This window comes from Setaria italica, chromosome IX, assembly GCF_000263155.2.
Source record: "Setaria italica strain Yugu1 chromosome IX, Setaria_italica_v2.0, whole genome shotgun sequence".
NCBI classification, from domain to species: domain Eukaryota; kingdom Viridiplantae; phylum Streptophyta; class Magnoliopsida; order Poales; family Poaceae; genus Setaria; species Setaria italica.
Window position 1 is genome coordinate 58,646,890 of NC_028458.1, and position 27,139 is coordinate 58,674,028.

The following is a 27,139-nucleotide window of genomic DNA, read 5'->3' on the forward strand; positions in this document are numbered from 1 at the left end:
TTTGTTCTGCAGCAAGCCAGCAACCAACAACAATATAATTGACTGACAACAGCATGCAGTTGATAAGCTACAAAAAAGATTCCAAGGTGACCGGCCCAGGCCCAGCCCCCGCCGCGCACAAAAGGCCCGCAGCCCAGCCAGGTGGTGAGGTTCGAGCGGCAAACAACGACGGCAGGGGCAGAGCAACGCCAACGCAACGCAGCAGATTCTTCCTCCTCCTCCTCTTTCTCCTCCTTCCTCTCCGATTCGATCCTCCATCGCATCGCGTCCATCCCTGATCCCCACCCCATTCTCCGATCCGAACCCGATGCAGCAGCAGCTGGGCCAAGCACCAGCACCCGCCTTCGCCGATCCCGACCCGCCGCCCGACCGCGCTGATGCCGCCGCTTCCTCCGCCGCGCAGCCGCAGCCGCTCCCCTCCCGCAACGCCTCCTCCAAGTACGACTTCGTCAAGGTCAAGGTCTGGCTCGGCGACAACGCCGACCACTACTACGTCCTCTCCAGGTTCCTCCTCAGCAGGATGCTCACCGTCACAAAGGTACTATCTTTTCTTCATTTCCTGTTTCTATATATCGATCAATCCATCCCATTTTGTTTTTTTTTCTAACATACTCTGCCTACATACAGATTCCTAATCATGTCGCCATCAAGATAGCCCTTGAGCTCAAGAAGCTGCTTGTCGACAACAGCCTGCTTGATGTGTATGGACTACCACTCTTTCTTATTTTCATCCTTATTCATCACCTTCTCATTCTGCTGCACGCTCAAGATTACTCTATGCGTGCTGTTCTTGCATCCCCCTCCCCACCATCTATCCTGTTTTCATCCTGTCGAATAATCTTTGTATACACACACTACCTTTTTAACTCCTGGATTTCATCATTTTGCAGTTCCCAGAGTGATCTAGAGGCTAATCTATTCAAGGTTAGGTGCCTTCCTATTCCCTCCTGCTTCTGGGGAATAATACCTGCTGCATGCTACTTTCTCGACTGATCAGGCAACTTTTCTTCCCTTCTTCCACAGCTTATGGAGAAACGCGGATACGGTGAGGACTATATAAATCGCTATAAAATGATGACAAGGTACTCTGCTGGGAAAAACACCTTCTGTTTGTCCATTGCAGAGCAGTAGTTGATAATGTTTATGCTTCTGGTATATTCGTGCTAGGCCTAGTACTTTAGCAAACTCTTCTTCTCTCTTACTTCAGTGGCACTCAAACAATGTGTTTCTGCTGTGCTCATCCCTGACTGCATGCAGGTTCCATCATCAAAGAGTACCACTAGTAATCTTGGTGTGTGGAACTGCCTGTACTGGAAAATCAACAATCGCTACGCAACTTGCTCAGAGGCTCAATTTGCCTAATGTTCTGCAGGTTTAGTTATCTTCGCCACTTCATCACTCACATCTCGTATGCTTTGTTTCTCTACCCTTGTTCATCTTGACTACCAATTTTACTGGCTACAACACGCAGACAGACATGGTGTATGAGTTGCTGCGGACATCAACAGAGTAAGTAACATCTTCTTTTTTGGCCGTTCAAGGGGGAAAAAATGCAATTATCTAAGTTCTGCACTGCCCTTGGTTCCTCCTCTTTCCAAAGATTTGTGGATCACTCGTGATTTGAATTTGGGCTTATAAATTTCTAATATGATTAACACATGCAGTGCACCACTTACTTCTGTTCCCGTTTGGGCTCGTGATTTTGACTCTCCCGAAGAGCTTATCACTGAATTCTGCAGAGAATGCAGAGTTGTACGCAAAGGTATGCAGTGTTTTATGAAATAAAAGGTACTCTGTTCTGCAAATATCATCGACAATTTATCTGAGCAAAACAGCTATAATCACTTCATTGATTTCTCTTGGTTACCTTATAATTTTGGCCCGTACTTCCTACTACCTTCTTCTAGGTTTGGCTGGCGATTTGAAGAAGGCCATGAAAGATGGGAAGCCAATTATTATTGAGGTACTGCCTTGTGTCAGGATAAATTTCAATATTACATTCATGTGTTTCTCCAAGCCTACCACACAAAAGACCACCCCGCCATACTATGATCTCCTGTACCTTTCTCCTTGTCCTTTGTTCTCATCAGTGTTTCATGGAGGCAAGCATGGATGGATAGAAGGTTCAAGACATGCAAATACTATATCTAGATTTTTTGTTCCAAAAAGGAATTTTTTTTGACACGGTTAATGTGCACATGAGAGCATGATTATCCAGAAATAATATCTAGAAAAGAGAATTATGTAATGTTGATATCAGTATGGAGGCTTAGATACATGGTTGTGCTAGGTAGATTAGAGCATAGGCCTGCATATGTCTTGTTCTGTGAGTGCTCTTGTGCATATGACTATTTGTACAACATGGCAATTGCATGCAATTCGTTGTAGCGATGGCAGGACCATGTTGCCACCTAAACTTTGGACGTAGGTGAATCAATTGGACCAGACATCTCCAAGCACTATATGTGTTTAATGCATTTACAAAGTCTGGTGGGATGTTTGTGCTGCATAGGTTCTTTCTACATACTAATATTTTGTCTTTTTAGTGACCTAGTGTTTCTATTTGTTTGGAACCAGGCGTTGCCTACCTAATAAATTGTAAATTTAATTTGTAATTGGCATTTCCTTTTCTTAATACCTGGATTGGGATTCAAAGGTAGACACATGATCTACAACATACACATTTTAATACGGGACCATATGTATACATAAATCAACCTTATATTAGATTGTATCTCACTGCAGGGAATACATTTGGATCCAAGCATTTATCTTATGGATGAGGAAAAGAGAGATGATAATTCCAGGACAGAGAAAACGGTACCGGATTCTGAAAATTCAGGCATCTCTGCAGCAAGGAAGACAGAACATCAATCCAAAAATGGACTAGCCGAGAACAGAATGAGTCCCACAACAGAAAATGAAAATTTTGTCAAAAGCAAGGAATGCATACTGGAGGAAGGTAGAATCAGTGAAGGGGTATCTTATGCTGAGAGCCACAAAACTAGTACTCATGATTCTGTGTATTCTCAAGAAAAAAATCCCAAAGATGAAAGTAAGTAAAAAGGAAAGTGGCATTGATTTTTTTATTTGTATGTGGTCAATTTGTCTTCATTTGCAACAAGTTTAAAGCACACTTGAGCGCTCAAGTATCAAATTTACAAGACTAGTATAAGGCAAGCATACTCTTTCTTTGAAGTGTGGGGGCATGCCAAATAGGACAATGAAAATAAACAAGCAAAGAACAAAATCTTAAGTACCTCCAAAATTTTTACATTACTGCACTGCCAGGTGATTTGTGACCTTTGCTGGTGCACTCAGAAGAAACCACTGCTATCTATGCCTTGTAGGTGATGGGCACAAAGATTTGGGCCAACCGAAGAATAACACTGCCAAGAAAGATAAACCTGCTGCTGAACCGATAGTTGTTCCAATTGTGCTGAGGATGTCTGACTTTGATCACAAGGTCTGTTCTCTCATTGGTTTAGCATGCTTTTGGTTTTTATTGTCTTTGAAATACAAGTTGTATTGAATACATAAGAGGATTAAGAACCGCCCATGTAAATGCTTAAAGGTTAATGTTACTGGCCTTTTTTGGGAATCGCGAGGGCAAAAGTCCGTTGGCTGGGCACACCTTTTGAATGGGAGCTGCTGATTTGTGGGCCATATTTATCATGGATCGCTTCTACACTCTCATTACATGGATTTTTGATTCATGTTTAAGCTCCTATTCTCATTTGCTTTATTACTGTGTTCAGGCATTGTTAGAGGAATGGATAGCCACTAGAGCTTTCAGAGATAATTGCCTTCCTCAGGTATCTACACCTCTATGGAAGCTCTGGTACACATGCAATTGACAAACTGTTATTTCTTTGAAATTGTTGTGCAACCGATATGCTGAAAACAAATTGTAATTGACATTAAATGGTAGTTGTTTTTCATGGGAGGAAATGTTGCACGGTGAATGGTCAATGGTGATACCTACCTGCCAGCTAATATCATACTGCATGCAGCCAGTGGTTATTTATCTGCAATGCGTGTATGAAGTCTTACCGGCACTTGCAGTCACCAAGCTTAGTCATAGGTATTCTATGATTCTGAAGGGTGTCCAGCTGTCTCACAAGGTTGCACCTTGGAAGTTATATGGGTCTTCCTATGGGGATAAGTGTATATGATGCATGATACAATTATTCCTATTAAGTGATGAATTTGTTGGACCTACCTTCAAGTTGGTTACCTCATGCAAGTAGTATCTGAATGTTACTTGATGCTATTTTCTGATGTTACTCAGGATCATCGAAAACTTATAAACAACCTTAAGCTTATTCAGGACTACCTTTGTTCTTTTGAGTCACAGGTAAGTTTTTCTTGATCAACAGGGTGGTACGTTTTAAATTGTTGTGTTATCATTTAATGTATCTGATGTATTTTGTCCGGTGTTAGAGTGTGTGTTTCTAAGCTTTTTTATATATAAAAAAATCTTGTTCAGGGATTGACCATTGTTGACATATCAGCAAATTCGTTTCCTCAAACGTTGGATTGGCTTCACAGCTATCTTCTTCAGGTACCTAGAAATAACAAACATAACCTGCTATACTTTCTTGCCAGACATTATCCCAATTGTTTCCCCTTAGTAACTTGATGGTAATTTCCTTAAGTTGTAATGTTTCTGGGTGAAGGTCCAACTCTTCATATTTGTGTAATGCAATGTACCACTCCCAGTCACAAATAAGTGACATTTTGGACATCTCCAAAATACAACTTTAACTACTATTATGAAACCACTTTCCGATACAAATCCACTCATGTCATTTTTAAATATCAAAGCTCAACACAAGACTTTGTAATCAAAGTTTGGAATGTTTGACTTTGGATAGCCAAAGTACATCAATTATCTGTGAGACTAGAATCTCTATCTAGAATTATTCCTTTCTCGTCAAGTTGCCAAATGAAAAATGATGTATTTTATGATTTGCTTATACAAAAGATGATGTATTTTTTCTTTTTGGCATTTGATTTCCCTTGGCAGTGTATCGAGCGAGGTCTTTTGGCTGCATGTTCAGAAAGCTGCAATCAAGGGTGAAATTGATCACATGGGAGGCAGCACCTGATTCCCCTTAAATATGGAGGCATTTTGTTCAAATCAATCTGGCTGACTTGATCTGTTGTGCTGCCAAGGACAAATCGCTGCAGCAGCGGTGCGTGATGTACTGATAGTCAATCCTCATTTGTATTCCGTATTCGACAACATAAAATTTGAATCCTGGTGACTGTTATTCATGCAAAGAGAAGCACTTTCCCTGCACTGCACTGGGTAGAAACACTTAAAGAAAGCAAGACATTTACCATCGAGTGCTTCCGACTACCCTTGATATCAGCTAAATACTGATACTTGCAGCACATTCATTACTAAATACGACAAACATGAAGTAACCGCTGCAAAAATAATCTTGTTTGCCAACATCACCGGCATCCTTATTTACACGAATGAACAAGTCTACCAATCCACTGAGAAAAGTCTACCGGGTAAAGCATCTGGCAAGTAATGTTGTTGCTGCTAGACAAAGCATAAGCACCGGGCAGAACGAGGACTATAATTCACTTCTTTTTTGAGGAAAGAGTATAAGATGCATTTACCAAGATGATCTGTTCGGCCTTGGTACCATGCCAGTTTACAACACCGATTCCTGAACACTGATTCCTTCGTCTGCAGCTTTTCCGGCGCAGGACCTTGACACCGACTCAAACAGTCTCTCCATCTCAGGTGCGCAGTGTGTAAAAGGTCGGTTCCAAAAGTTGTAACGCGGATTCTAACACAAGAGAGGTACGGTACGTTTAGTGCTCCAGTCCAGTGTTTTCAATATTTTAATCAAGCACACACAACAAGCACGCCAGTTACCTTTATCAATTCGATGAAAGTAACAAGTAACCCCCAAGGATGGGGGCGATTCACTATTAGACGTTCCAGAAGAACCCTCGTTATTTGCTCCTGGACAATTTCCTGCAAAATCACATTGCGTAGACATCAATGGCTATGTAAAGTAAACAGCAGCTCCTTACAAGAAATAAATCAAGCACCACATAGCGGGTGTCTGATGAGCTCATGAGCACAATACACAACATTGAACAAAAGGTGTCAGATAGCAAGGAACATCTTACAATACCTGGGTAGCCTCATGAGCTCATGAGCACAATACACAACATTGAACAAAAGGTGTCAAAGATAGCAAGGAACATCTTGCAATACCTGGGTAGCCTCGGCAAATAGATACAGAATAATGAAGGAGAAGTAGTGTGTATGGTTATTTGGGTAGCGCAGTTGGTTAGCGATTGCATTCAAAAGAAGGTAGCGGCCCTCTGTATCCAAGCTTGTTACAAGATTTTTGAACATCTCAGTAGCTGTTTCAATCTGGAAAATGTCCATCAGAGGCGTATGGTTAATCTGCTGTACTGATGCAGATGCAATGGCCTTGTTGAGTTGCAGTTGTTGCACAGCCTATATGTTGATCCGAGTACGAGGTTAGGGATGCAGACCATATTAAAAAAAATTGCAGAGCAAGACACAAACAAACTGAACAAAATAAAGTGCACCATTAATGCAATTTCCAGCAGAGAAACAGAACAAATACAGGTTCTGCCATCTATATGCTGTAAGATACAAGGACCTTAGCGAAAGCATAGCTAGATATTGCAAATATGTAGCTGGCAGGAGAGATGCTTTGACTAGGTACTCAGAGCCTAGTGCAAGTTTGGATCTTTACTTGAGCGAACTATAGCCACAAAGAGCAAACAAGATGAGGTAATCCACTTTTGGATTTATCTCTTGCTGGAAAGCATGCAGCAAACTTTCATCCTTCGGAAATGCCATCAGCCCATCAATGCCACTTTGCATAACGTGTATTCTTTCTGATGAGAATGCTGAGTGGGAAAAAAAAACTCACTTGGATGCCAACATAAAGAACAAGTGAATTGATAAGAGGCACATTGTAGTGCATCCCAGCAACAGCTGCTTCATTCTGAGGCATCAGCAATTTTTTATTCAGGTCACTTAGGAAGGAAGAGCCTTCCGATCTCTGTGTAATATCAATGCAACAACAGCATGCATGTTAGCCATGAATAGAGATGTGGAATAGCGGTTAAAATTCACACAAAAGACAATAGCAAGGAAAATTGTTTGACCTTGAGATACTCATCCACCTCAGTCTTCAACTGCTTTGATTTGAGGGCACTATCAACATCTGACATGATTCGTGGAGCTATGGAAATTTCAGCCAGCAAATCAATCTGTACAAGGCGGGGAAAAAGAAACCAACAAAAATTATGCCCACTTGAAGTTAAGAGACAAAGAAATCATTGATCCACAGATACATGTACCTTTAGATTTGGAGTAGAAGGATCTGGAAGTCTCATGTTGCGTGGAAAAGCACTAAGAATGACATTGCGCATTTGAATGCAACTTGCAGGAATCACATCACAGAAACTGAAGTGATAATCACAAAGAAATTCAGGAAAGTCATGCAGCAGTACAAGCAGAACTCTCATAGTTCCTTTGTATAAAATGTTCACCTAAAAAAGAAGTACATATGATATGAGAATTGAAGCATTATTGTTGATTAAATCAGACATGCAGTAATGAATACAAGAATATGGAACTTACTGGATCTGGAATTTCAGCATTTCTTAGATACGGCTCCATGAATTTGAAAAGATCAACAAGTAGACGCTGGAATAACGGCCAACCTTTCTGCAAATTGCACGTCAGCAGTTTTGGCATGAAGCTCCTGTGACTCACCAACTCAAGCCAAGCAAAGCTACAGCAAAGATAATTTTAATCAGATAAATACAGAATATCAAACACAGCTAATCAGATAAATATAGAATATCAAACACAGCATCTATTCAATGGAATAGTTCTAGCCAATATTAAAGCAGTAGCAACAGCAAGAACCAGCTACTTGTATGCCTATTACAAATCATACCTAGTGATAAAAGAGAACACCAAGTAGATGGAAAGAAAAATCAGATTGACTTCATGGTGCAAGAAAAAAAAAGTTCAGGGCTAGAGGTTCCCTGGTCTTAGATGGGAACAAACAGAAGCATCCCTTGTCATTACAAAGATTGCACAATATAGAAAGTAAAATGCTTTGAGTACAACTATTTAAGAACAAGTCAAGTACAACCATACATCTAAACCAGCCAATGTATTTATTAGCTTTCAACAAAATGCACGGTTATAAAAAGTGTACTCAAAACATTACACAACCGACATAACAGACTTAGGATGGTCCCTATCTTGATGCATCTGTTAGGCACATGTTGGGTCATATGCTCAACTATTCAGCAGTAATGGTTTTACTAAATTCTGGATTATTCTAACCCTTTTTCTTAGACCAACCTAGGAGGAACTAGGTGGCTTTACTAAGAAGAAAATAGGCACCTAAATCTGCCTCGACGAGGAATCGAACATGAGTGGTCTGAGCGTACATCCGCACATTCAACCAACTGAGCTAGGCTCACCTATATCCTAACCCTCTTTGATATAACAAAAGGATGTTTACAAAATGCACATGCACATTGAGTTGCATAGGTGAAGCAATTTCCACTCATCATCAGAGCAGTGTGAGTAGCAAAGATATAAGGGTTGGACCTTCTGCAAACAGGAGTAAAAAATTAAGTATATTTAGTTTTGCAAGTTACACATCTGATACCAGTCCACAATCCAGATCAAATGACGTAAACTCAGTTCCTACAACAAATATTTTATTGGCTGCCAGGACGTTACTGCTTCAATACAGCACGTGCTATGGATGACAACCGATTGTATAACAATGTAATCGCGAGTTACTTCCTTCAGCTCATGCTTTTGAAGCATCACACATAGATGACAGAATGAAGAATTGAAGATATGTAGAAAGGCAAAATTGATAAGTAGACCAAAGGTGATGGACAGACCTCCAGGCAGGAACTCTCAAGGGTTGTAGCAGGTGGAATGCGTTTGCAAATGCAGACAAAACCTGTTGCCAATGATATATTACATATGGTAAAATCAAGGCATAAAACTACATAGTTGAAGATGCATACCTGAAATTCATGGTGGGCATCTGAAGTAGTAAGGTCATAAAGCCAATTTATAAACAACCGAAAGTATGGCCGAGGATTAAATGAAGCTTTCTTTTCTTCAGCTTCTTTCTGAATGGTCCTCACTGTAACAGATAGAATCTGGACAAGACAAGTTGAAAGATACTTACTTTGTGAACTACCAATACATATATACTCGAAGGCCATAACCAATATGTAGAAACTAACCTTGGAAAGTATATTGCCTTTATTCGATGATATTTCCAGTGGAGAGTACTGAAGACAATCAACAAGCAAGCAATTATATCACTTGAATTCCACTACCCCATAAAGCAATAACTACAGCTTACAATATGGCATTACATTTTTAGAGAAAATCGATTGCTAATTACACAACATAGAGATCCCTACCAGATAAAGTTCAAATGATACCCAGCTCAACCAACAACTCACAATGTGACCCCAGGTACCATGATGATGCAGCAAAATAGAATAGGATAGATTTAACATTATTATCAATCATTCTGCTATGTACACAAACATCAACAGCAGAACAAAAAAAAAATGAAACAGAACTTTCATAACAGAATGCACGGATCCAAACTCTGCAGTCTGATCCAATATGGTTAGTCACGTCCTGATACCCTCAGACAGTTAAATGCCAGTCTCTCATGAAAACAAACTTCAACAGCCAAAATACATTTTACGTTTTTCAGCAATTATGATGCCTGGCCCTAATGACCTCAACACTAGAAATCTGCACTCCAAAAGTTATATGTAACACATGGAAAATCCTTTTAGATACCTTGAGCATCATGACGACAAGCTTTGCATATGAATCAATGGAGAAGTATGAAATTTGGGGTAACTGTGGTGATTGCTGGGATGATCCACCCGGGGCAACGATCTGCTCTGAGACTAGAGAGTGTGTAACAGCAAGTTCCTGAATTATTCAAAATAAGTATCTGAGTATGGAAAACTATACCATGAAATCTGGTACAAAGGTAGATTCATCACCGTGAGAATACGGAAGAAGCGTTCAGAAATATCATCTCCATTCAGCAGGCCATCCTGCTGCAACTGTGTGACAAAACGACTGTATGCCACATCACTAGCACTTAGATGATCACACATCTGACACCACTCAGAAAACAGGATTGCAACCTACAGCACATCAAAAAAATTCAACAGATTAATTAACACACACAGTCTATAGATTCATTATTGCAATTGATATACTCCATCCAGTCATAAATAAGTGTGTTTTGGACATCAACACAATCTCCAAAACACAACTAGTACTTTTTTGTTACTATTTTTTATAAAACGTAGCAAAAGTATACTTCTATAAAACTACATTTTGAGACAAATCTACTTGCAATCCTTTTCATCAAATATCTAAACTCACATAAAAAGTAATATGCAACCAAAGTTTGGAATCATTGATATTTGTGACTGGAGAGAAATCCAAGACCATAAAGAAACCATCTATAACAAACCAAACACACAAGATTATAGTTATAATTAAGAAAACACAGACAATTTAGCAAGTCAGGGTAAAATTGTGAGAATGACTTGAGCCAGCATCACACAAAAATACAGGTAATGAAAGCCCTATACATCTTACTATCTCCCCCTTTGTTGAACTATCTCGTCCGGCTTGGCTGAGATTTCTTTCTTAGTGCAGTGCCGTGGGGGCGATCTTTCCCCTGCCGGTTGAGTTCTTCTTTTTTTTTAACATGTGAGCACAATCATGATAAGGCACATGCTAGCAGTAGAAAAGGGAACAGACCAAGATCCATTCAAAAGTGTTATTTCTATACTTATCAAACCAAACAAAAAGACTCATGGGTACAATACTCTGGAATTCTGATCCCATACAAAAAATATGCAAAACTGAACTAGAGGAAAACCGAAACAGAACTAAGCATCTAAATGTAGAGCACAAGTTGAAAACAAAGAGAATAGATTCATGTAAATCAGGCTAAGGTTCTTGTAAATTGTAGGATTCATGGTATGGATCTGAATAAGTAGTTCCAACATGTCAGCCAAACCTGGTTTGGATCAACCATTGTAGTTTCATTAGCAGTGCTTTCCTCTTTGTTTGCTCGGGTTGTTAGAACCTACCAGTCAATTGAATAATACGGCACTCGTTTGAGAACAGAAGATATTGAGGAATATTCATGCTGTGGATAAGAGTGATATTTGAGAGATTGGATCATTAACCTTTTTATCTTTCGACAGTCTGACCTTTTCATCCTTCCCAACAACAAAACCAGCAGTAGTGTTCACATTATTCCTTGCAGTCTCAATCAATTGTTGCAACGATTCAGGTGAACCTGGTCTCCTTGCAAGCTGCAAACCAACATTACTGCCGGAGCTGGTCCATGGGTAACACCAGAAGAAAATAAAGACCAGGTCAATTATGCATACCTTCGATAGCGCATCAACAACATTGTAAAGCTCTGAGATGCTAACAGAATCTTGAGTAATCAATGTTTGGACAAGTGACATTGCGAATTCCGTTGCAATTTCTGAGGATGACAAATAAAAGGTTAAATCCAACTAAGTGAAAAACAAGAGTCATCTCATTAAAAAAACAAAAAGAAAAGTCCAGTGTTAATCCAGTCCAAAGGCTTTATCTGGTTTACATGAGCCCAAAATGTAGAACAATTACGCTAGTTCAGAGGGTTAAATAGGCATCACTAAGACTTATATCCAGTGAGCAAGTATGCTAGGCCAAGGGAAAATTATGCTTTTCACTAGTAACTTTTTTTTGGCACACATATTTGAAAACACAAACAAGATATTGATTTATTTGCAACCTGCACCTTATGATTCCCATATTGTAAGATTCATATAAACCAGTTAGTTTAAATGGAAGAATGGTGAAATACATTTTCATGTCCGGTGTTACACTTTTAAGCCAGTTTTTCTTGCAAACTAGTTTGTAATACATTGACAACGTTATACCAGAACTTTAATTGTCAAAGATGCAGCTTGAAGAGTGAATTCAACATCTTATTCTCCCTTCAGTCTTACTGTTTGATGTTTAGGAGTTTATGCTATGGGATTTCAAGAAGAGGCGTACCTACATCTTCCTGAATGCCTCAATCTCAGTTAACGTGTCACTACCATTTACTTGATCATATAATCCAACCGTAACTTGGCATAATGGGACGCAAGAGATAAACAAGTTCAATGGTGTGTGTTACATTAACAGGTGCAATGAAACTTTGTACCTATCCTGTGTGGATTTTCTTAATAAATGTGCACAAGTATAAAACGTAAATAAAAAGAAAATAGGGTAGTTCACATCTTAACATACTATTTCTTCCACCATCAATCAGCTTTGCCAAATGAACATTGTACTCCCCAAGATTCAGCAACTCAGAACGAATAAGGCCAAATATGATTTCAATGTTAAACTTCTTCTCTTCATCGGAATAGATTACCTGAATAAAGACAATGACCTCGAATGCATCAATGTAAGAACGTTTTCAATGTTAACCATAAACCAAATCAGCCAATGGTGCAATACACAAAAGTAACTACAGCAGAGAAAATAAAGAAAGATAAAGAAGGTGAAACGGATGGAATACAAAGGCTGAATATCAGAATCATACCCAGCTTGTTAACTCTTTGACAACAAGCTTGCAGACATCTCTTATCGCAACTAAGGTCGCTAGAAGCCATGTGACATACGCACTATTTGAAGCGTTATCATACAAACTTCTGAAAACCTGGGACAAAAGGCACCAAAACTAGCTTGTTGTCAAAACAGTCAAAAAGACAAGTCCCAAAGAACAGACAACTGAGCAATACATACAATAATCAAAACAGATGGATTACCTTCTGCGCAACAGCTAATGCAGCCTCATCCCGGCTAACACACCTGAGTAAGATATCTGGAACTGCCGCAATAACAGACTGAATACAAATATTGCATTAGCCATCATTAGATAAGGAGAAAAAGTTGCCTATTGGCAGAAAATACATATAGGAGAGACCAGGCTCTAGCATACTTGCATGCCAAACTTTACTAAGTAAATAGGAACTGAATCCTATAAGAAATATTGATGTACGGGAGCAGTATAAATGAAGGATTGTCTGACCTCAATTTCCACATCTTTGCCATTATTGGTGATCAAGGCTTCCAACTGGAGGGAAATAGTACACATATTAGTCTATCAATAGGTTACCCACGCAAAAAGACAAAACATGCACAGGAGATTACAGGCAAAGCATAAAAAAGCTGGCATAGCAAAGTAGGGTTGAACCAGCACATAAATGAAACAAAAAACAATTGATGCACAAAAAGGCATTTGTGACAAGAACTACTTGGTAGAAGACAAAATAACAGAACAAGAACATATGATCTTCAAAATCGGGAAACGTGCAATCAAATGCAATCAAATTTGGGCACCACCAGACCAAAAGTTACAGATCTTGCTCCCCTAATGTTTTGGAAGAGAAATTATGAGATGCCAACATGAAACTAGCACATCCTTTATTAAGATGATCCATTGGAAGCAGTGAGTAAATTATGAGGACTGAAAAACCAAAAGCATGTTCATTTCTAATTAGTGATTGCCACAATCATTTTGATAAAAACATAATCACAAGAGGATCTCTCTGACGAGCACGAACCATAATATCAGTACCTTTTGTGCAACCTGTTGGTATTTCTCCAAAGCATCCCCTGTATTCAAAGGTTCAGGTAAAATAGATCCCAGGTGGTCTGCAGCAGATGTAGGTGGCACCATAGCACTTATTTCCTGGCAGAGGGTTACATAGGTCTCAGAAGATAATATATGGTAACATGGACATGAAGTCAACAGGAAAATTACATTGGTTGTGACTGTTGTTCCACCAACAGGAGGGTCATTAGATGCCAAAGGAGAAAATGTGGATGCAGCACCAAAGGTTCCACCAAGTAGGACAGAAGAATGGCTTGCTGCAACTTGGGCAGGAGCAACACTATGGGAGACACAAGATATTAATCAATCCAAAACAAGCAAAGAAAAAAAGGGTCACAGATACAGCCAAAGCATGTGTACCTCGAAAATTGTGCAATACCAGGAACTGATTCCTCAGACACCAGTTCTGTTGGCTGAGTTAAAGATGTTAGTGAACCCATTTGAACAGTTGAAAATTTACTGGAGGTTGTCGACATTGAATTTGGACTGTAAGCTCGAGGTACACCAAGAGTGCTTGACACAGTAGCAGCACCAGATGGACCAGAACTTGTAGCACCAACATTTTGACCATGGCCATGCCACACGTGAACAAAGTCCTGAAAAGAAAAGAGTAAGATGAAGATAATCATGTGTCCAACAAAGAAACATCATGGCATAACTTCAATTCAGGAGTTTATGGTTTGCTGCTACACCTCATACACTCTCTGTTGGGTAGCAGATAGATGTCCAGGCTTAGGACGTAGTGCTTCAGGGATCCGATCAAATAGCCCTTGAGCATAAGTATCATAATATGCAGGACCAGTTGCCTCTCTTTGTTTCTTTTGTTGAGAAAATGACTGCGCTATTTCTCCATCAATCACTTCAACAGCCTGAGAAAAGTATGTTAGTCATGAGGACCAGGGGAAGTAACAAGGGAATCATCTGCTTATCCATTATCAAAAGCATATACTTCTCTAAATAACAGGTCCACATCACCATGACCAATGATGATCAGATAGAAAGAAGAGGTAGGTAATAATGAGTACATGTTAACTTGTAATTTATCTTTATGAGTAATCATTGTTAGATGTTAGGACTTAAATTGTTAACTTAAAGCAATTACAGAAGACCGACAGCTAAGTTGGAATTTTAAGAACCATCTGAGAACCTTACAGTTTCAAATCTGTTGCAGGAAAAGTAAAAAATTAAAGGTCTATGTGTAGCGCTGCAGAATTAGAATTGTCAAGGTGCTACCTGACGTGTTGCCACAGACTCAATAATGGCACAGCCGAGATCCAGATTGTCGTTGACTAGCATGTGAATAAGTTGCTCAATAGTTTCACTGCCACTCATAAGGTTCTGAATGAGATTTCGAAGATGGGAATATAGGGCGACACGAAGAGGTTCCTGCAGCAGAGAAAAAGGAAACACAATTATATGTTGTGTTCAACAGATCCAAAAGTTAAGGGCTAATAAAATCAACAAGCAGACATTGTAGTAACATAGTCTTAAAGGCCTTAGGCAAAAGTACCTTGCAAGTAACATGTGCCAGCCTTCCAGCTAAAGTCCCGACCATCAAATGCGCAGAACGAGTTATCGTATTGTTATCAGACTCCAGTGCATAATCCTTCAGGAAATATATGTGTCAACGATATCACAGTACTAACAACACCTTAAACCAAAGCAGGCCAGAAAGTAACCTTCACAATAAGTTCTTTTGTAGTTCGGCTTGCTATTGTCACACTTCTTTGAATCACAGGCTGTATTATCTCCCTGTTAGCCTTATCCAAAGCTAAATCCATAATTCTACATAAGAAATTTATCAGCTATCAACAAAAGAAGTTCAAATGACATATGACAAATTCCTTTCAGCAACTGAGAATCATACTTGCTATACTGCAATTGTGGACCAAGCGAGCCAAGCTTTGGATTTATTTTGAAGCGTATCTCATCACGTGGAATCACCGCCATAAGCTACATAACCAAATTAAAAAAAACAATGATATAGCATGAGTTAATTGTCTCGATAGACAACAGCAGTTAAAATGTTAAGGCAAACCTGATTAACAGAGAACAGAGATGGTGATGGTGATTGTGTTTGTGCTGGCGAAACCTGGGCCAGTGAAGATTGCTCAAGCATCATCAGAGCAACGTTTTCATCTTCCACTGTGCTGGTTGGAGGCACACGTACAGGGGCAGCATACTGCGAACAAAAGATATTCCAAATATAATAGCAGAAGAGTGTACCTCCATCATATTGATAAAGGAGTTCAAACCCAACCTGATTCAGCACATTTGGAAGACTTATAGCACGGGATGTGATATTGATCTCAGGCTGCAGTTCCACATGAGTTAGTGAAGAGATGGTCCCCGAAGAGACTTCTGAAACCACAGGGGTTTGAGTTGCAGCAACATCTTTATTTGAAAAATCCGGATTTCCCTCAACTTCGCGCACTCGATCTTTAAGCAGGGAAGTTGGTTTAACATCTTTTATGTCCACAGTAAGGTTCTTAAAGAGAACCTACAATCTCCAAAAAGAATGACAGTTAGCAAAGGTAACAAGAGCAGACACGGGACTGTTACAAAAAATTTTAAGAAGGGAATGCAAACCTCAATATCAAATTTCAGATTCATTTTGAGGTTTGGTAGATTATAAATCTCTGCAAGTAGACTTAAAATTCCCATGGTCCAGGGATTTGGAGGACGATATGCGATACTTGACTGGCAAGGTTCAAGAATCTGCAGAGCAAGTAATGGTCATGATGTGCTAACAACTGGAATTTCTTTGGGTCAGTTTAATTCAGATTATAAGTCTTATAGAAACTTTAAAAAAGTGTGAATGGACACCTTTGAAGTGAATGGTATGACTGCAATCATCAATCCTTTCTCGTAAGCCTGAAGAACAAAATTTCAAAAGTTTATAATCAGACAAATACAAATATACTGAAGTGAGCTTTCAAGAAGCACATAAATACAAGAGGATTAGAAATACCAGTTAAATAAAATGGTGGCATTAGACTGCCGAAGGGAAATTGAACCAATAAAAAAATTAAACCATGGGGTTTTAATTTGGGTGGAAAAGGCATGCTAAACACACAGAAATGTTAAGGGCCAATCACATATTTGCCACCAGTTCATACGATGTGAATTTGCCACTAAAAAACATTTAACCGCAGATTTGCCACTAGAATAGGCTTTGACCCATCAAACTTGCCATTGGAAAAACATACATAGCTAACAGCATCTACTGGACACATACCCCACTCGATCACCCCTTGACCCTAATTTGGGCAAAAGAGGCATACTGACATATTTGCCACCAGTTCGAAACATTGTGAATTTGCCACTAAAAAAAGTCTAACTGCATATTTGCCACTAGAATAGGCTTTGAAGTTTGAACCATCAAACTTGCTATTAGACTAGCAGACCTATCTAACATTGTTTACTGGACACGAATACCTCACTCTATCACCCCCAACCCTCGTCCCCTCCACTCTTCATCCCATAGTCCTGTCACCCTTCAACTACACCAGTGGACATCCTGCACCAGCTTCTGCCCATGTCGCTCCTTCACGTCCAATGCCCACCTGCTCATGGGCTCAAGCTGGACAAGCCTCTGCTCAGCCCGCCAGCAAGTGTGCCACCCTCATCGTGCTCATCACTGCCGTGGCTCGGTTTATCATGACTCATGACACTGGGGGCAAGCCAAAGTTGGTATGCAAATAAAAGAATACAATCCATGTTCAGATGGATCCCAACACAGAGAACAGGCCATGGCAGCTTATCTGCCACTTCTGGACTCACTGGCTGTTCCCCTGATGCTTCTCCTGCATCTAGGCAAATACCAACCGTCCACTCGCAGCCGAGCTGATTCACCCACTCTCGTCACGCTTGAGCAACTGCCCGATGCTCCCCAGCCACTGCCGCTGCCACCATCAGTCACGCCTGAGCAGCCACTGACATCGGCCATCACACCCCACATTCCGATTTGCTGCAGCACCTCCCAGCTATAATGGAGTGCTGCAGCTGTCACCTACCCCAATTGTAACCGGTTTGAAATGATTTCCCCTGAATTTGGGATGGGGGATGCAGGACTTGAGAATCTGGGATCATGCCTGAAAATGAGTTCGAGGGAGATGTGTTCTGTGCGATTCCATCGATGAAGGCCTGATGAGAGAACAATATATAGGCATGGCCAGTATTGTCTTATGGTGTCCTTCCAATTTCCGTTTTTCATTTCCTCAATTTATTTTGGTGCTTTAATCTAACGATTTTTTTGTGGGAGAAGGATGTAGCGGCAAACGAAAGGAACAAAGATGCAATTCAGTAGTATATTTGCAATTCACATTTTTATAATGGCAAATTCCAATTCAGTGCTTAGAGCTGTTTGAGTTAAGTCCTGATGGTGATAGAATAATGTATTAGTAGTGCCTGTGTGCACTTAGTGCCTGTGAGCACTTGTATCTGTGGGTGGTTCGTGCCTACGTGCACCTTATCACCAATTACTGCTTTAGATGCTCTTTAGATGCTTAGATGCTCTTTAGATGCTTTGCTTAGCTTGTAAGCCACCTACCCAAGGTTGGCTATAAATATGTACCCCAAGCTACCTTTGTGGCTGTGGTTAATGGAAAAGATCATTTTGGGCCAACAAGAGCAGTGGCAAATGCACAATTTTCCCAAATATAAAATACTCAGGAGTCTAATACAGAAGCAGTACCTCCACAATAAGAGATTTTGGGTCAATCTCCTTAGCCCTTAGTGCCTGGTTCCTACCAATGGTGAACTTTCCCAACCAGCTGCCTAAGTTTTTTAGCAAGGAACGCTCCTCAGAACTAGATTTGATAAGGTCTGATCTTAACAAGACCTGCAGCAAAAGTGTCAAGTTTAAACAAAATTGTTACCTCAAAGAACAGGGTAGACAAGTTGGAGTGAACACAAACCTTGCAGTTCTCATATGTAGCTTTCAGTATTTCCTTATTCAAGGATTTGGAGTTTACTTTATCAAAGAACTTCAAATACAGGTCATGAAAATTCGGTTCAATGCTTGCCCTGCCAAGATGTTGTATGGCTCAGCATTGTCAAATCTATACAATAAATATTGGGAAGAAATCGGGAAGGGAGACTATTAGTATGATACCTTTTCATGACCATGTATTGTGCAAACCAAGGATAATACTGTTCCTGTAGGACATCATTAAACTCCTTTGCCTTAGCTTCCATGTTTGAGGTAGATATATTGTTGATCATAAAAAGAATCTTATCCTGAACTTCAGATGCAGGTGTCTAGGTTAAGAGGAAAAGTCAATTAGCGCAGCACAGGTTATGTATTACCCCACTCCCACTAACAGAAAATAAAATAAGAAAACCAACCTCAATTGGTGTCTCTCTTTGTTCCGCTGCTGCAACAAGTGTCTCAATATTTAAAGCAGCTCCAAATCCACTAGTGTATGAAGGTTGCCTAGGCAATCCTAAAAAAGGCAGGCATAACCATGTAGATGTAAATTAGAGGTACAAAGCTTAAGTAACTGATGTAACCATGAATGCATTAAGGTAGCAAGGCACCTGAGGTACTTCGAGAACGCAGGAATCCAGTAGTATGCACACTCGTTGACACACTGGTAGACTGATGAGGTGAAGCTAGTAAAGAGGGTGGAACAGTTGCCTACGTGGGAAGGAACGTGAAAGAATAAGTCTCAAATACAAATATTACTGAAAGGAAGGGAAACAGGCACTGCATCTAAGCGCCTTGTCTTGCTGTCATAAACTAGGAGGCATGCACATGAAAATTTCCTGATACCTTTGGGTTAATAGCTGAATCAGCAGATGATGAAGGGAGGGAAGGTTGAGTGGATAAAATGCTCTTGTTCTGCGAACTCATAGAAACCTTAGACTTCTCCCCAAGAAGACCATGCTGCCTATGTTGCAAAGGAAATGAAGGAATAGGCCTTCCTAGTTGAGCTGGGGTTGTACCCATCAGCCATGATGATTCAGGCACCTACATAAATTCAATGTCATTTAGGAAAAAAAAAAGACGACAGTTGACAACATTGATCAGTCAGCATGTGACAAACTACCAACATCGTAAATTGCTAGCAAAATGGAAACCTATTGCAAGAGCCCTTCAGTTCAAATTCAAAGGTAGCCACCAAGATGTAGTTCCCTTTTCTAAAACCTTTGTGATAAAGTTACCTCTATGCCTTCAGTGGATGATGAACCAGAAACATGCTGCTCTGCAGAAAGCAGATTGCTGACATTTGGCTCGTTTCGACTTGACGAAATTTTGGCAAGGGCTCTCTCAATAGCAGAAACCATTTCAGAATGTGTTCCACGAAGATGCGAAATCTGCAATATATGATTACAGTATTGTGGCCACTCTATGACGCGGTCCATAAACTGCTCCAGTGCTGCTGTACCAAACATAAACATCTGCAAACAATAACATCATCAACACCGTGTTTTAAGGATCAGTGAACGGAGATGTAAAAGAATATGAGAGGTCCTAGAAAACCTTTGAATCAACAGATTTGCGCAAGGCATCAAGGACACCACGCAGAGCAATTCCAAGTGCAACGTGAGCCACAAGTTGATGTTTGATAAGAGATCCTATTTTCAGAAATAGAATTGCATTAGAGAAATGGACAGTTTTTTTAGAGAAACAACATTCCATTACATGAGCCAAATAGCACAGCCAAATCACTGGTCGACTGACCAGGTACAAAATCGCAATCAACCCACAGGTGATGGTCAATCTTCAGACTCAGCACCACAACTGGCGAGTACGTGGGCTACATTATAAAACTCCCAATGAACAAGCAAAAACCAGACCTCATACAAAGCCAACATACATAGGTTCTAGCCTCACGAATCGGTACACCAACCACCAACAAAATGGAGGATTTTACTTTTCAATGCAGTAAAAGATTGGTCAAGTAAGACTCTAGAATTATCTTGCCTACCCCTAAACTACTTGCAAGAGAAAAAACTACCGGTCATGCTTTAGTTTCAAACTTATCACTTGGCACACTTTTTAGACATAGACTACCATAAGACTAACTTCATTTTTCATGAGAGTGCAAATGAACATTCTATGGAACCGTGGAATATTATACAGGCAACTGAAGATATAAGACAAAGAAAGACGTTATAGACATACAATCTACAAATTTTCCATCAATCATGGAAAACATAGCAAAAAAAGAAATCTCATTTCAGTTGGAATTTCCTGAAGTGAGTGATACTAATCGTGAAGTAGAATAACTATCACACTGGATCATAAAACAAGAGCTTTATTCCGTAAGAGCCTAAATTTAGAACACAAGTTAACCTGTCAACGAACTGGAAATAGTGTTGCATGAAAAAAGTAACATCAGGGCACAATTATATGCAATAAAGGGTTTATGAAGGCCAAGCAAAGTAAAGATGCGCTTACCAAACAGAACAGCTGCTATCTTAAGCTGCTTATCAGGATACTTGGGAAAAAATTTATATTCTTCAAAAAGATTCGAGATCATACAATTGAAAATTGATACCTCCCTGTCATTAATGGCATTCAGATAATACAATGAACAGATAGACACACACCAATGTGAGTAAAATTCTATAGGAAGACTCAGCTTTACAAAGATTATTGAAAAAAATGAACAGTTAGTACTAATTAGGCAGCAACTTTGGAGGGGGAAAATAGGCATTCAAATTAGTTATGCCATCTTAAGTTTACGTTGAAAACAATGGGATCCTCCAACAGTACTACCCCAATTTGAAATGAATAATGTCTATAGACCATGCCTTAAATAGATTAATGGAGCATAGTACAAAAAAAAAACGAAAAACAAAGTTTCAAGGAGGGGACTGTAATTTTAGCACTCAGTTCAACTAAATTGTTGAGTATATATCTTCTTCAGTATATAAGTTGATCCAAACCAATTTCAATCAACAAGTCTTTGCAGCATTGTGAAGTAATTGCATGAACCACACGGTGAGTCAGAAAAGCAACAAAAACCCAGTCCAAATTATATTCCAGTGTTAGCTCATATGCACCTCTTATCTGAAGATTCTTTGAAGCGAACAAGCATTTGTATCATAGAATCAGTGCTTATCTGTCCAGAGAACATCTGGTGAAAGTACGTATTAGCCTCTACTTCAATGTCATCTGATCCTCCCTGTGAATTAGCGAGCTCTCTTACAACAGAACCAGGATTCCTCGATTCGTATAGAGCATAAAGTTTCCTTAGTTCATCCAATAGTTCGGCGGATAAGAGATGCCCAGAGTGAGACTGAAGAACCTGAAAATGTGCATCACATGTGTCCATATTGACAAACAAAAAAAAAAGGCAAACAGAATGACAATAAAACAAAATAACCATTCAAACCTTTATGAAGACAGGACAAGACTCCCAATATAAGTTTGTAACAATAGCTCGAGGTTGTTGTGTCGTAGCCACTAAGATATAATCTGTGTTGCTCATAGTTCCTTTCAGGAAATTAACACATTCCTGAAAGTAGAAAGTGTTAAGTAGCCAAGTAGGCACTATTGAGCATTGAAAATAAATGGGCACTATGCTACGAGAATTCAACCCCGCAATGGATGTAGGAGAATAGATATGCATATTACCTCAAGAAAACCTTTCCTGTATACAGATAACTTTTCTGTCAGCCATTTCTCAAGATAGCTGTAGTCTTTCCTCGAGGCAGCAGCAGCCAATTTAATGGAAAATGCAAATGGAGTAGAATCAAGGACAGCAGATAGAATCTGTTTCCAGTGGAACAAGAGTTGAATGAAAAAAAAGTTTAATTTGGCAAACATTGGAATGCTACAGCATTGAAATCATAGTTTGGCATGGTGCCAATAACAAACATTGAAAAGATGTTACTGGAAGCATGTGGATAATTTTGATACAATACAGTTTTAGAAAATAAAGATTTATTACAAACCTTCAAGTCATGGCACACATCAACAATTCTTAGCAAATAATCTGGATCACAATGAGCTACAAACCCTCGAAGTGTGAGGTATGGGTTTGTATGCCAAAGATAATTCACCACACTGCCCTTTGTTGTGTCCTTCAGTAGAGAAGGAAATACACAGGATAGTACTTCATACTGGAGGAGATTATACACGGTCTGCAAAGCAACAAGGGGAACTTAACACTAGTAAAATAAAATGAAATTAGAGTCACTTCGTTAGGCAGGATTAGAAATCCATACATTGATGTTGCTAACACCAACAAGTAGGAGGTCTGGGCAATGCTCAAGTGGATACTCAAGCATTGATCGTACAGACACAGTATATCCAACTTCAGCAAGTTGGCATAAAACCTCTAGAAGGTCAAGGCAGAACCATGCATGATTACCTTGACTAGGACCTGCCAAGTCTGGAAATGCCTGCAGTAAATTACAACTGTTAGGTGTGAAATGCGTAGAGTTTATCAAGAGTGAGGGCAGATGTTGTCAATAGTACCAGTTGCCTGGAAGAATGTGCAAATGTAAATGTATCAGTTGGAGCAGAAACCGCATGCTTTAAAAAAGATATCTGGCCTGCTGCATTCTTCCACAATGACCCACAAACAGCATGAAGCGGAAAGGGATCCTGTACAAAATCCAATCAATTTATCAGTCAAATAGTTGATTTTCCAAAATAGAAATGTTTATATGCATACCTTGCAGGCACGCGCATATATAGACATCAATAGATAAAAGGCTGCTTCATCAGGTATATTGAAGCCATCATGATCAAGATATTCCATTACACGCACCCAGTTTGTACTTGGGGCCTGCATGGGAAAGACAGCTATAGTGTGAGGGTGCTGAGCAAACTTTGGAAAAAACAATGGAAAAGCAAGAGGTCAATAGCTCACGAGTTCATTGATTGAATCCACAAGAACATCTGTGTTCCATTTAGTAAGCTGAGGTGAGTCGTTCGTGTGGCTGTTATGAATAGCAGATACAAATGTTGCATATGTGTTATGGGCCTCTCCAAGAACCTTATGAGTGCCAACAACAGCCCCAAGCAACTTAGATATTGCAAGATCATCAAGAGGCTCAAAAACAGAAAGTATTTCCTTACAGTGAGTACTGTCAACAGTACATCCATAACCCAACTCGGTTACAATGTCAGCCATGCCTATTTCTTTCCCAATCTCAGAGAGAAGCAACTCAAAATCAACATCTGTGCTACCAAAGTACATCTCCAAATGTCTACATGGCACAGGAAAGAAGGGGGGATCATTTGTGAACACATGGGAATGAGGAAGTGAAAATATTCAGATTGTTTTAATAGTGGAAAACTGAATACCTTGAAGAATTTGTTGATTCACTATCACGTTCCCTATTTGCGACAGGTGCAAAAAATGGCCTTTCCGTGACTTTTAGTAAAGATATAAAGTTATTAAAAGTATCCATATGCTTCGACAGGCCATCAGACTGATGCAGAAACACAGCAATTTCATGGATTTGGTCATTTGATACAGATTGGTTAGGGTTTGAGCACAGCTCTTCAATTTGAGCCCTTGAAAACCGTTGCCCTGGAAAAGAGAGGCAATGTCAATGACCATCTTAAAAAGAAGAGAAGAAGATATGACATCACCAGGCAAGCACGGAAATGCATACCTTTCAGCTTTATCTCTGAATACTCAGAATCCAACAGCGCAAGTCCGAAACCAACTTTCTCAGCAGCTGAGAGTTCCAGCAGATTTGACAAGGTTTCAAGAAAACCATCAGGAAGTGCTGTCATCTTGAGCGCCTCGCAAAAACAGGTGCTGAAGTATGTTTTATCCAAACAATATCTGAAAACATCAGATAAAAGATTCTGTTGCGACTGGAGGTTCTTGACCTCCCCAGCAGTCAGCAACCTTTGATTCAAACAGACTTGGAGCACCAAGATGCATCCATCCAGGCCGCAGTCAACCAACTGAAAGGTGGGAAAGTAAGTTAGAACTAAGACATGCTGAGGGCAAAAAAGAAACATATCGTAGTCAGCAAGTAAGCAAACAGATGTATTTTACAGAAAGGCAGTAAAATAAATTAGATTCTTGAAGTCACGTTACCACAGCTAACGAAGGTTCAGAGAGAGTTACAGAATGACACCAAAAACCACTTGTTTGCAGTAAACTTGTGGCCTGCACTCTAACAAGTCCCAGGATTCGACAATCTTACCGCTAAACGCAACCCTAGCCTAACCTAGCGCAGAGACGGAATTGCTCGCAATCCGCAAGGAGACGTGCGAGGCAGCATTGGCTGGAAGGAACTGAACCCCGCGGATCCAGACTGGGAAGCGACAAATAGAGGAGAGGGGACGCGTACCTGGCAGAGCTCGCGCCGAATGGAGTCGAAGTTGGAGTCGGTGGCGTCACCCAGCAGGAGGCGGAGCTCCGCGGCGACATCGGGAGTGAGGGGGATCATCTCGCCGGCGGCCAAGGGGCGAGGGGACGAGAGGGGTTTGGGGCCTTGGCCCTCGGGGGAGTGCTGTACAGACGGGAAGGATCTGCCTTTGCCCATGTGGCGGCGGACCCCAGTTCTAGCTGGATCGCCATATATATACTTTATATATACGTGAAAAAATTAATTTTCCTTCTTTTACTTCAACATTTTTTTAATATAATTTTTATCTATACAATAATTGTAGGAAAAAAACTCCTTTAAACTATAGAATTATGAAAACATAGTGCAGCTAAATAACCGTGGAAAAGCTACATAGGTTATATCTCGGGTTTTCTTTATTAAATGTTAATTTGACTAAAGTAAATATAAATATGTTTTTAATATAATTTGCTTAGTTGAACTTGAAATACAAAGTTATACGCTTAGATGTTTATATATACTTTATTCCAATTTAAATGTTTTATTTGTATAACTTGTACATAAATATTTCTAAATAAAATTTGCCTAAATTTTACATCATCTTTTCATATATAAATATAACTTGCTTAAATCTAACTAAAGGTGTTTTTCTGAAATATCTTTACATTGTTTTTCTCAGCTAAAATAAATGAAGCATGTAGCTCTTGTCTTTTCTTTTACAATCCAAACCGCTCGATAGCTTTGTCTTTTCAACCATAGCGTTGTTTCTAGTCCTTCTTGCATCCTTGTGAGCCATATCCTTTAGTGCATTCTTTTAAAGCTTTTCTTTTGATTGGTGTACTGTTATTGGTTGTACTTATTTGTTTGCTTCGTATGCTTGTGCCCGATGATTAAGCGAGTAGAAGGAACGTCGTTCGAGAGCTTTGAAGAACAAGAGCTGAAGATAATATGAGCAGCTATATCTTTGGAGAAAGGCAAGTGTGTCCTTGTGCTTTTATCCCGATATCTATATTTAAATCACTATTGCATACGCTTGCATTTAATATTGATGGATCCTATTAAGGTTTGCCTAGTTTTTATCATTCCTTGTCAACTTGGGTTTATCTTTCTATTGGGTAGCTATGCTTAGCTGCTATACTTAGGTTATGGTGGTTTTAATGAACTCAATGATTAAACTTATTTTATTTATAATATACCTTTCATTAATACAAGATCACTGTACTCATGAAGCGACCACCTAGGAAAATAGTGCAACCACAAGAACTAATGAGCTCTGGTTCTTGGCTAATTAATTAGAGACTCTAGTTTGGAGTGGTCTTACCCAAATGGCAAGAGGGGCGGCGGTAGATGGGGTATAGCCCGGCCCTCTGACTGATCTGCTCTATGGTAGTTTCGCAGTCTTAAGAGAGGTTTATGCTCTGATACTGATCCAGAAATCTTAGCGGGCTACTTCTTATCAGAGAATCTTTGTAAAGGCCTTGTAGCATCTCTATGCAGTCACACCTCGGTAGTGTGATGAGTGCCTGATCAGCACAACATGGTTGGGTCTAAAGTTCTTCTGAACTTTTACGCGACTTGTGGGTAAATATGTACGACCTCTGCAGAGTGTATAAAACTGATCGATCAGCCTGATCACGGTTTAAGAGCGGCCTAGACCCTCACATGATTAATGAACTTGAAGATGGACTTAAAATGTGGTTTATGTTATGGTTATGTTTTTGCCATATACTTATGGCTTATATTTCTATTAATTGTGGGTTGGTAATAAAAATGCTTAATGCAATCGACCAATCAACCTTTCCTTGTTCAAGCCTTGCATTCATATTTTTCCCACACTTGCTGAGTACGACATGTGCTTACCCTTGCTATAATCAACATTGCTCAGAAGAAGAAGCTGCTATGAAGTTGTTGTTAGGATGGTGCTGAAATCTAGGCGTACGCAACCCCCAGTCGATTGCCTGCGAAGTTTGGAGCCTCCGTTTCCAGGATTAATCTGTATATCTCTGATAACTCTTTTTCTTTACATGATACTGTTTACTGTTATTCACTAATGATGTTACTATATGTATGACACTAGATCCTAACAT

General features: G+C 39.8%; 2 protein-coding genes across 4 annotated transcripts; one reads left to right on the forward strand and one right to left on the reverse strand.

Annotated features, from left to right (window-relative positions):
- Positions 1 to 137: 137 nt before the first annotated feature.
- LOC101781619 lies at positions 138 to 5,305 on the forward strand. Of its 3 annotated transcripts, XM_004987168.4 has the most exons (14): positions 140 to 538; positions 628 to 701; positions 891 to 924; positions 1,024 to 1,082; positions 1,258 to 1,372; positions 1,472 to 1,509; positions 1,665 to 1,762; positions 1,908 to 1,963; positions 2,746 to 3,055; positions 3,351 to 3,466; positions 3,759 to 3,815; positions 4,292 to 4,357; positions 4,490 to 4,564; positions 5,030 to 5,305. In XM_004987168.4, the coding sequence occupies exons 1-14, from the start codon at positions 308 to 310 to the stop codon at positions 5,081 to 5,083; spliced, it is 1,383 nt and encodes a 460-aa protein (XP_004987225.2). In that variant the 5' UTR covers positions 140 to 307; the 3' UTR covers positions 5,084 to 5,305. The 3 variants fall into 3 exon arrangements, with proteins under 3 accessions (XP_022678861.1, XP_012698158.1, XP_004987225.2); XM_022823126.1 differs by lacking the exons at positions 4,292 to 4,357; positions 4,490 to 4,564; positions 5,030 to 5,305 and adding an exon at positions 3,932 to 4,272 and having other exon boundaries at positions 138 to 538; positions 3,759 to 3,841; XM_012842704.3 differs by lacking the exons at positions 3,759 to 3,815; positions 4,292 to 4,357; positions 4,490 to 4,564; positions 5,030 to 5,305 and adding an exon at positions 3,575 to 3,752 and having other exon boundaries at positions 139 to 538.
- Positions 5,306 to 5,374: 69 nt separating this feature from the next.
- LOC101780813 (CCR4-NOT transcription complex subunit 1) lies at positions 5,375 to 25,265 on the reverse strand. Its single transcript, XM_004986047.4, has 51 exons — positions 25,056 to 25,265; positions 24,363 to 24,663; positions 24,049 to 24,277; positions 23,612 to 23,951; positions 23,414 to 23,527; positions 23,215 to 23,343; positions 22,962 to 23,138; positions 22,689 to 22,877; positions 22,369 to 22,506; positions 22,127 to 22,249; positions 21,795 to 22,039; positions 21,187 to 21,290; positions 20,266 to 20,360; positions 19,947 to 20,183; positions 19,555 to 19,752; positions 19,320 to 19,419; positions 19,128 to 19,225; positions 18,895 to 19,040; positions 18,698 to 18,806; positions 18,475 to 18,621; positions 16,605 to 16,652; positions 16,368 to 16,496; positions 16,039 to 16,278; positions 15,817 to 15,960; positions 15,646 to 15,731; positions 15,458 to 15,563; positions 15,289 to 15,384; positions 15,012 to 15,164; positions 14,471 to 14,647; positions 14,139 to 14,374; positions 13,929 to 14,058; positions 13,743 to 13,856; positions 13,194 to 13,238; positions 12,931 to 13,008; positions 12,705 to 12,821; positions 12,407 to 12,533; positions 11,512 to 11,612; positions 11,305 to 11,433; positions 11,133 to 11,201; positions 10,096 to 10,242; positions 9,884 to 10,021; positions 9,307 to 9,354; positions 9,082 to 9,219; positions 8,953 to 9,014; positions 7,658 to 7,811; positions 7,375 to 7,566; positions 7,180 to 7,284; positions 6,942 to 7,073; positions 6,248 to 6,496; positions 5,900 to 6,001; positions 5,375 to 5,810 (listed from the first exon to the last, which is right to left on the reverse strand). The coding sequence occupies exons 1-51, from the start codon at positions 25,248 to 25,250 to the stop codon at positions 5,673 to 5,675; spliced, it is 7,344 nt and encodes a 2,447-aa protein (XP_004986104.2). The 5' UTR covers positions 25,251 to 25,265; the 3' UTR covers positions 5,375 to 5,672.
- Between the last annotated feature and the right edge of the window lie 1,874 nt (positions 25,266 to 27,139).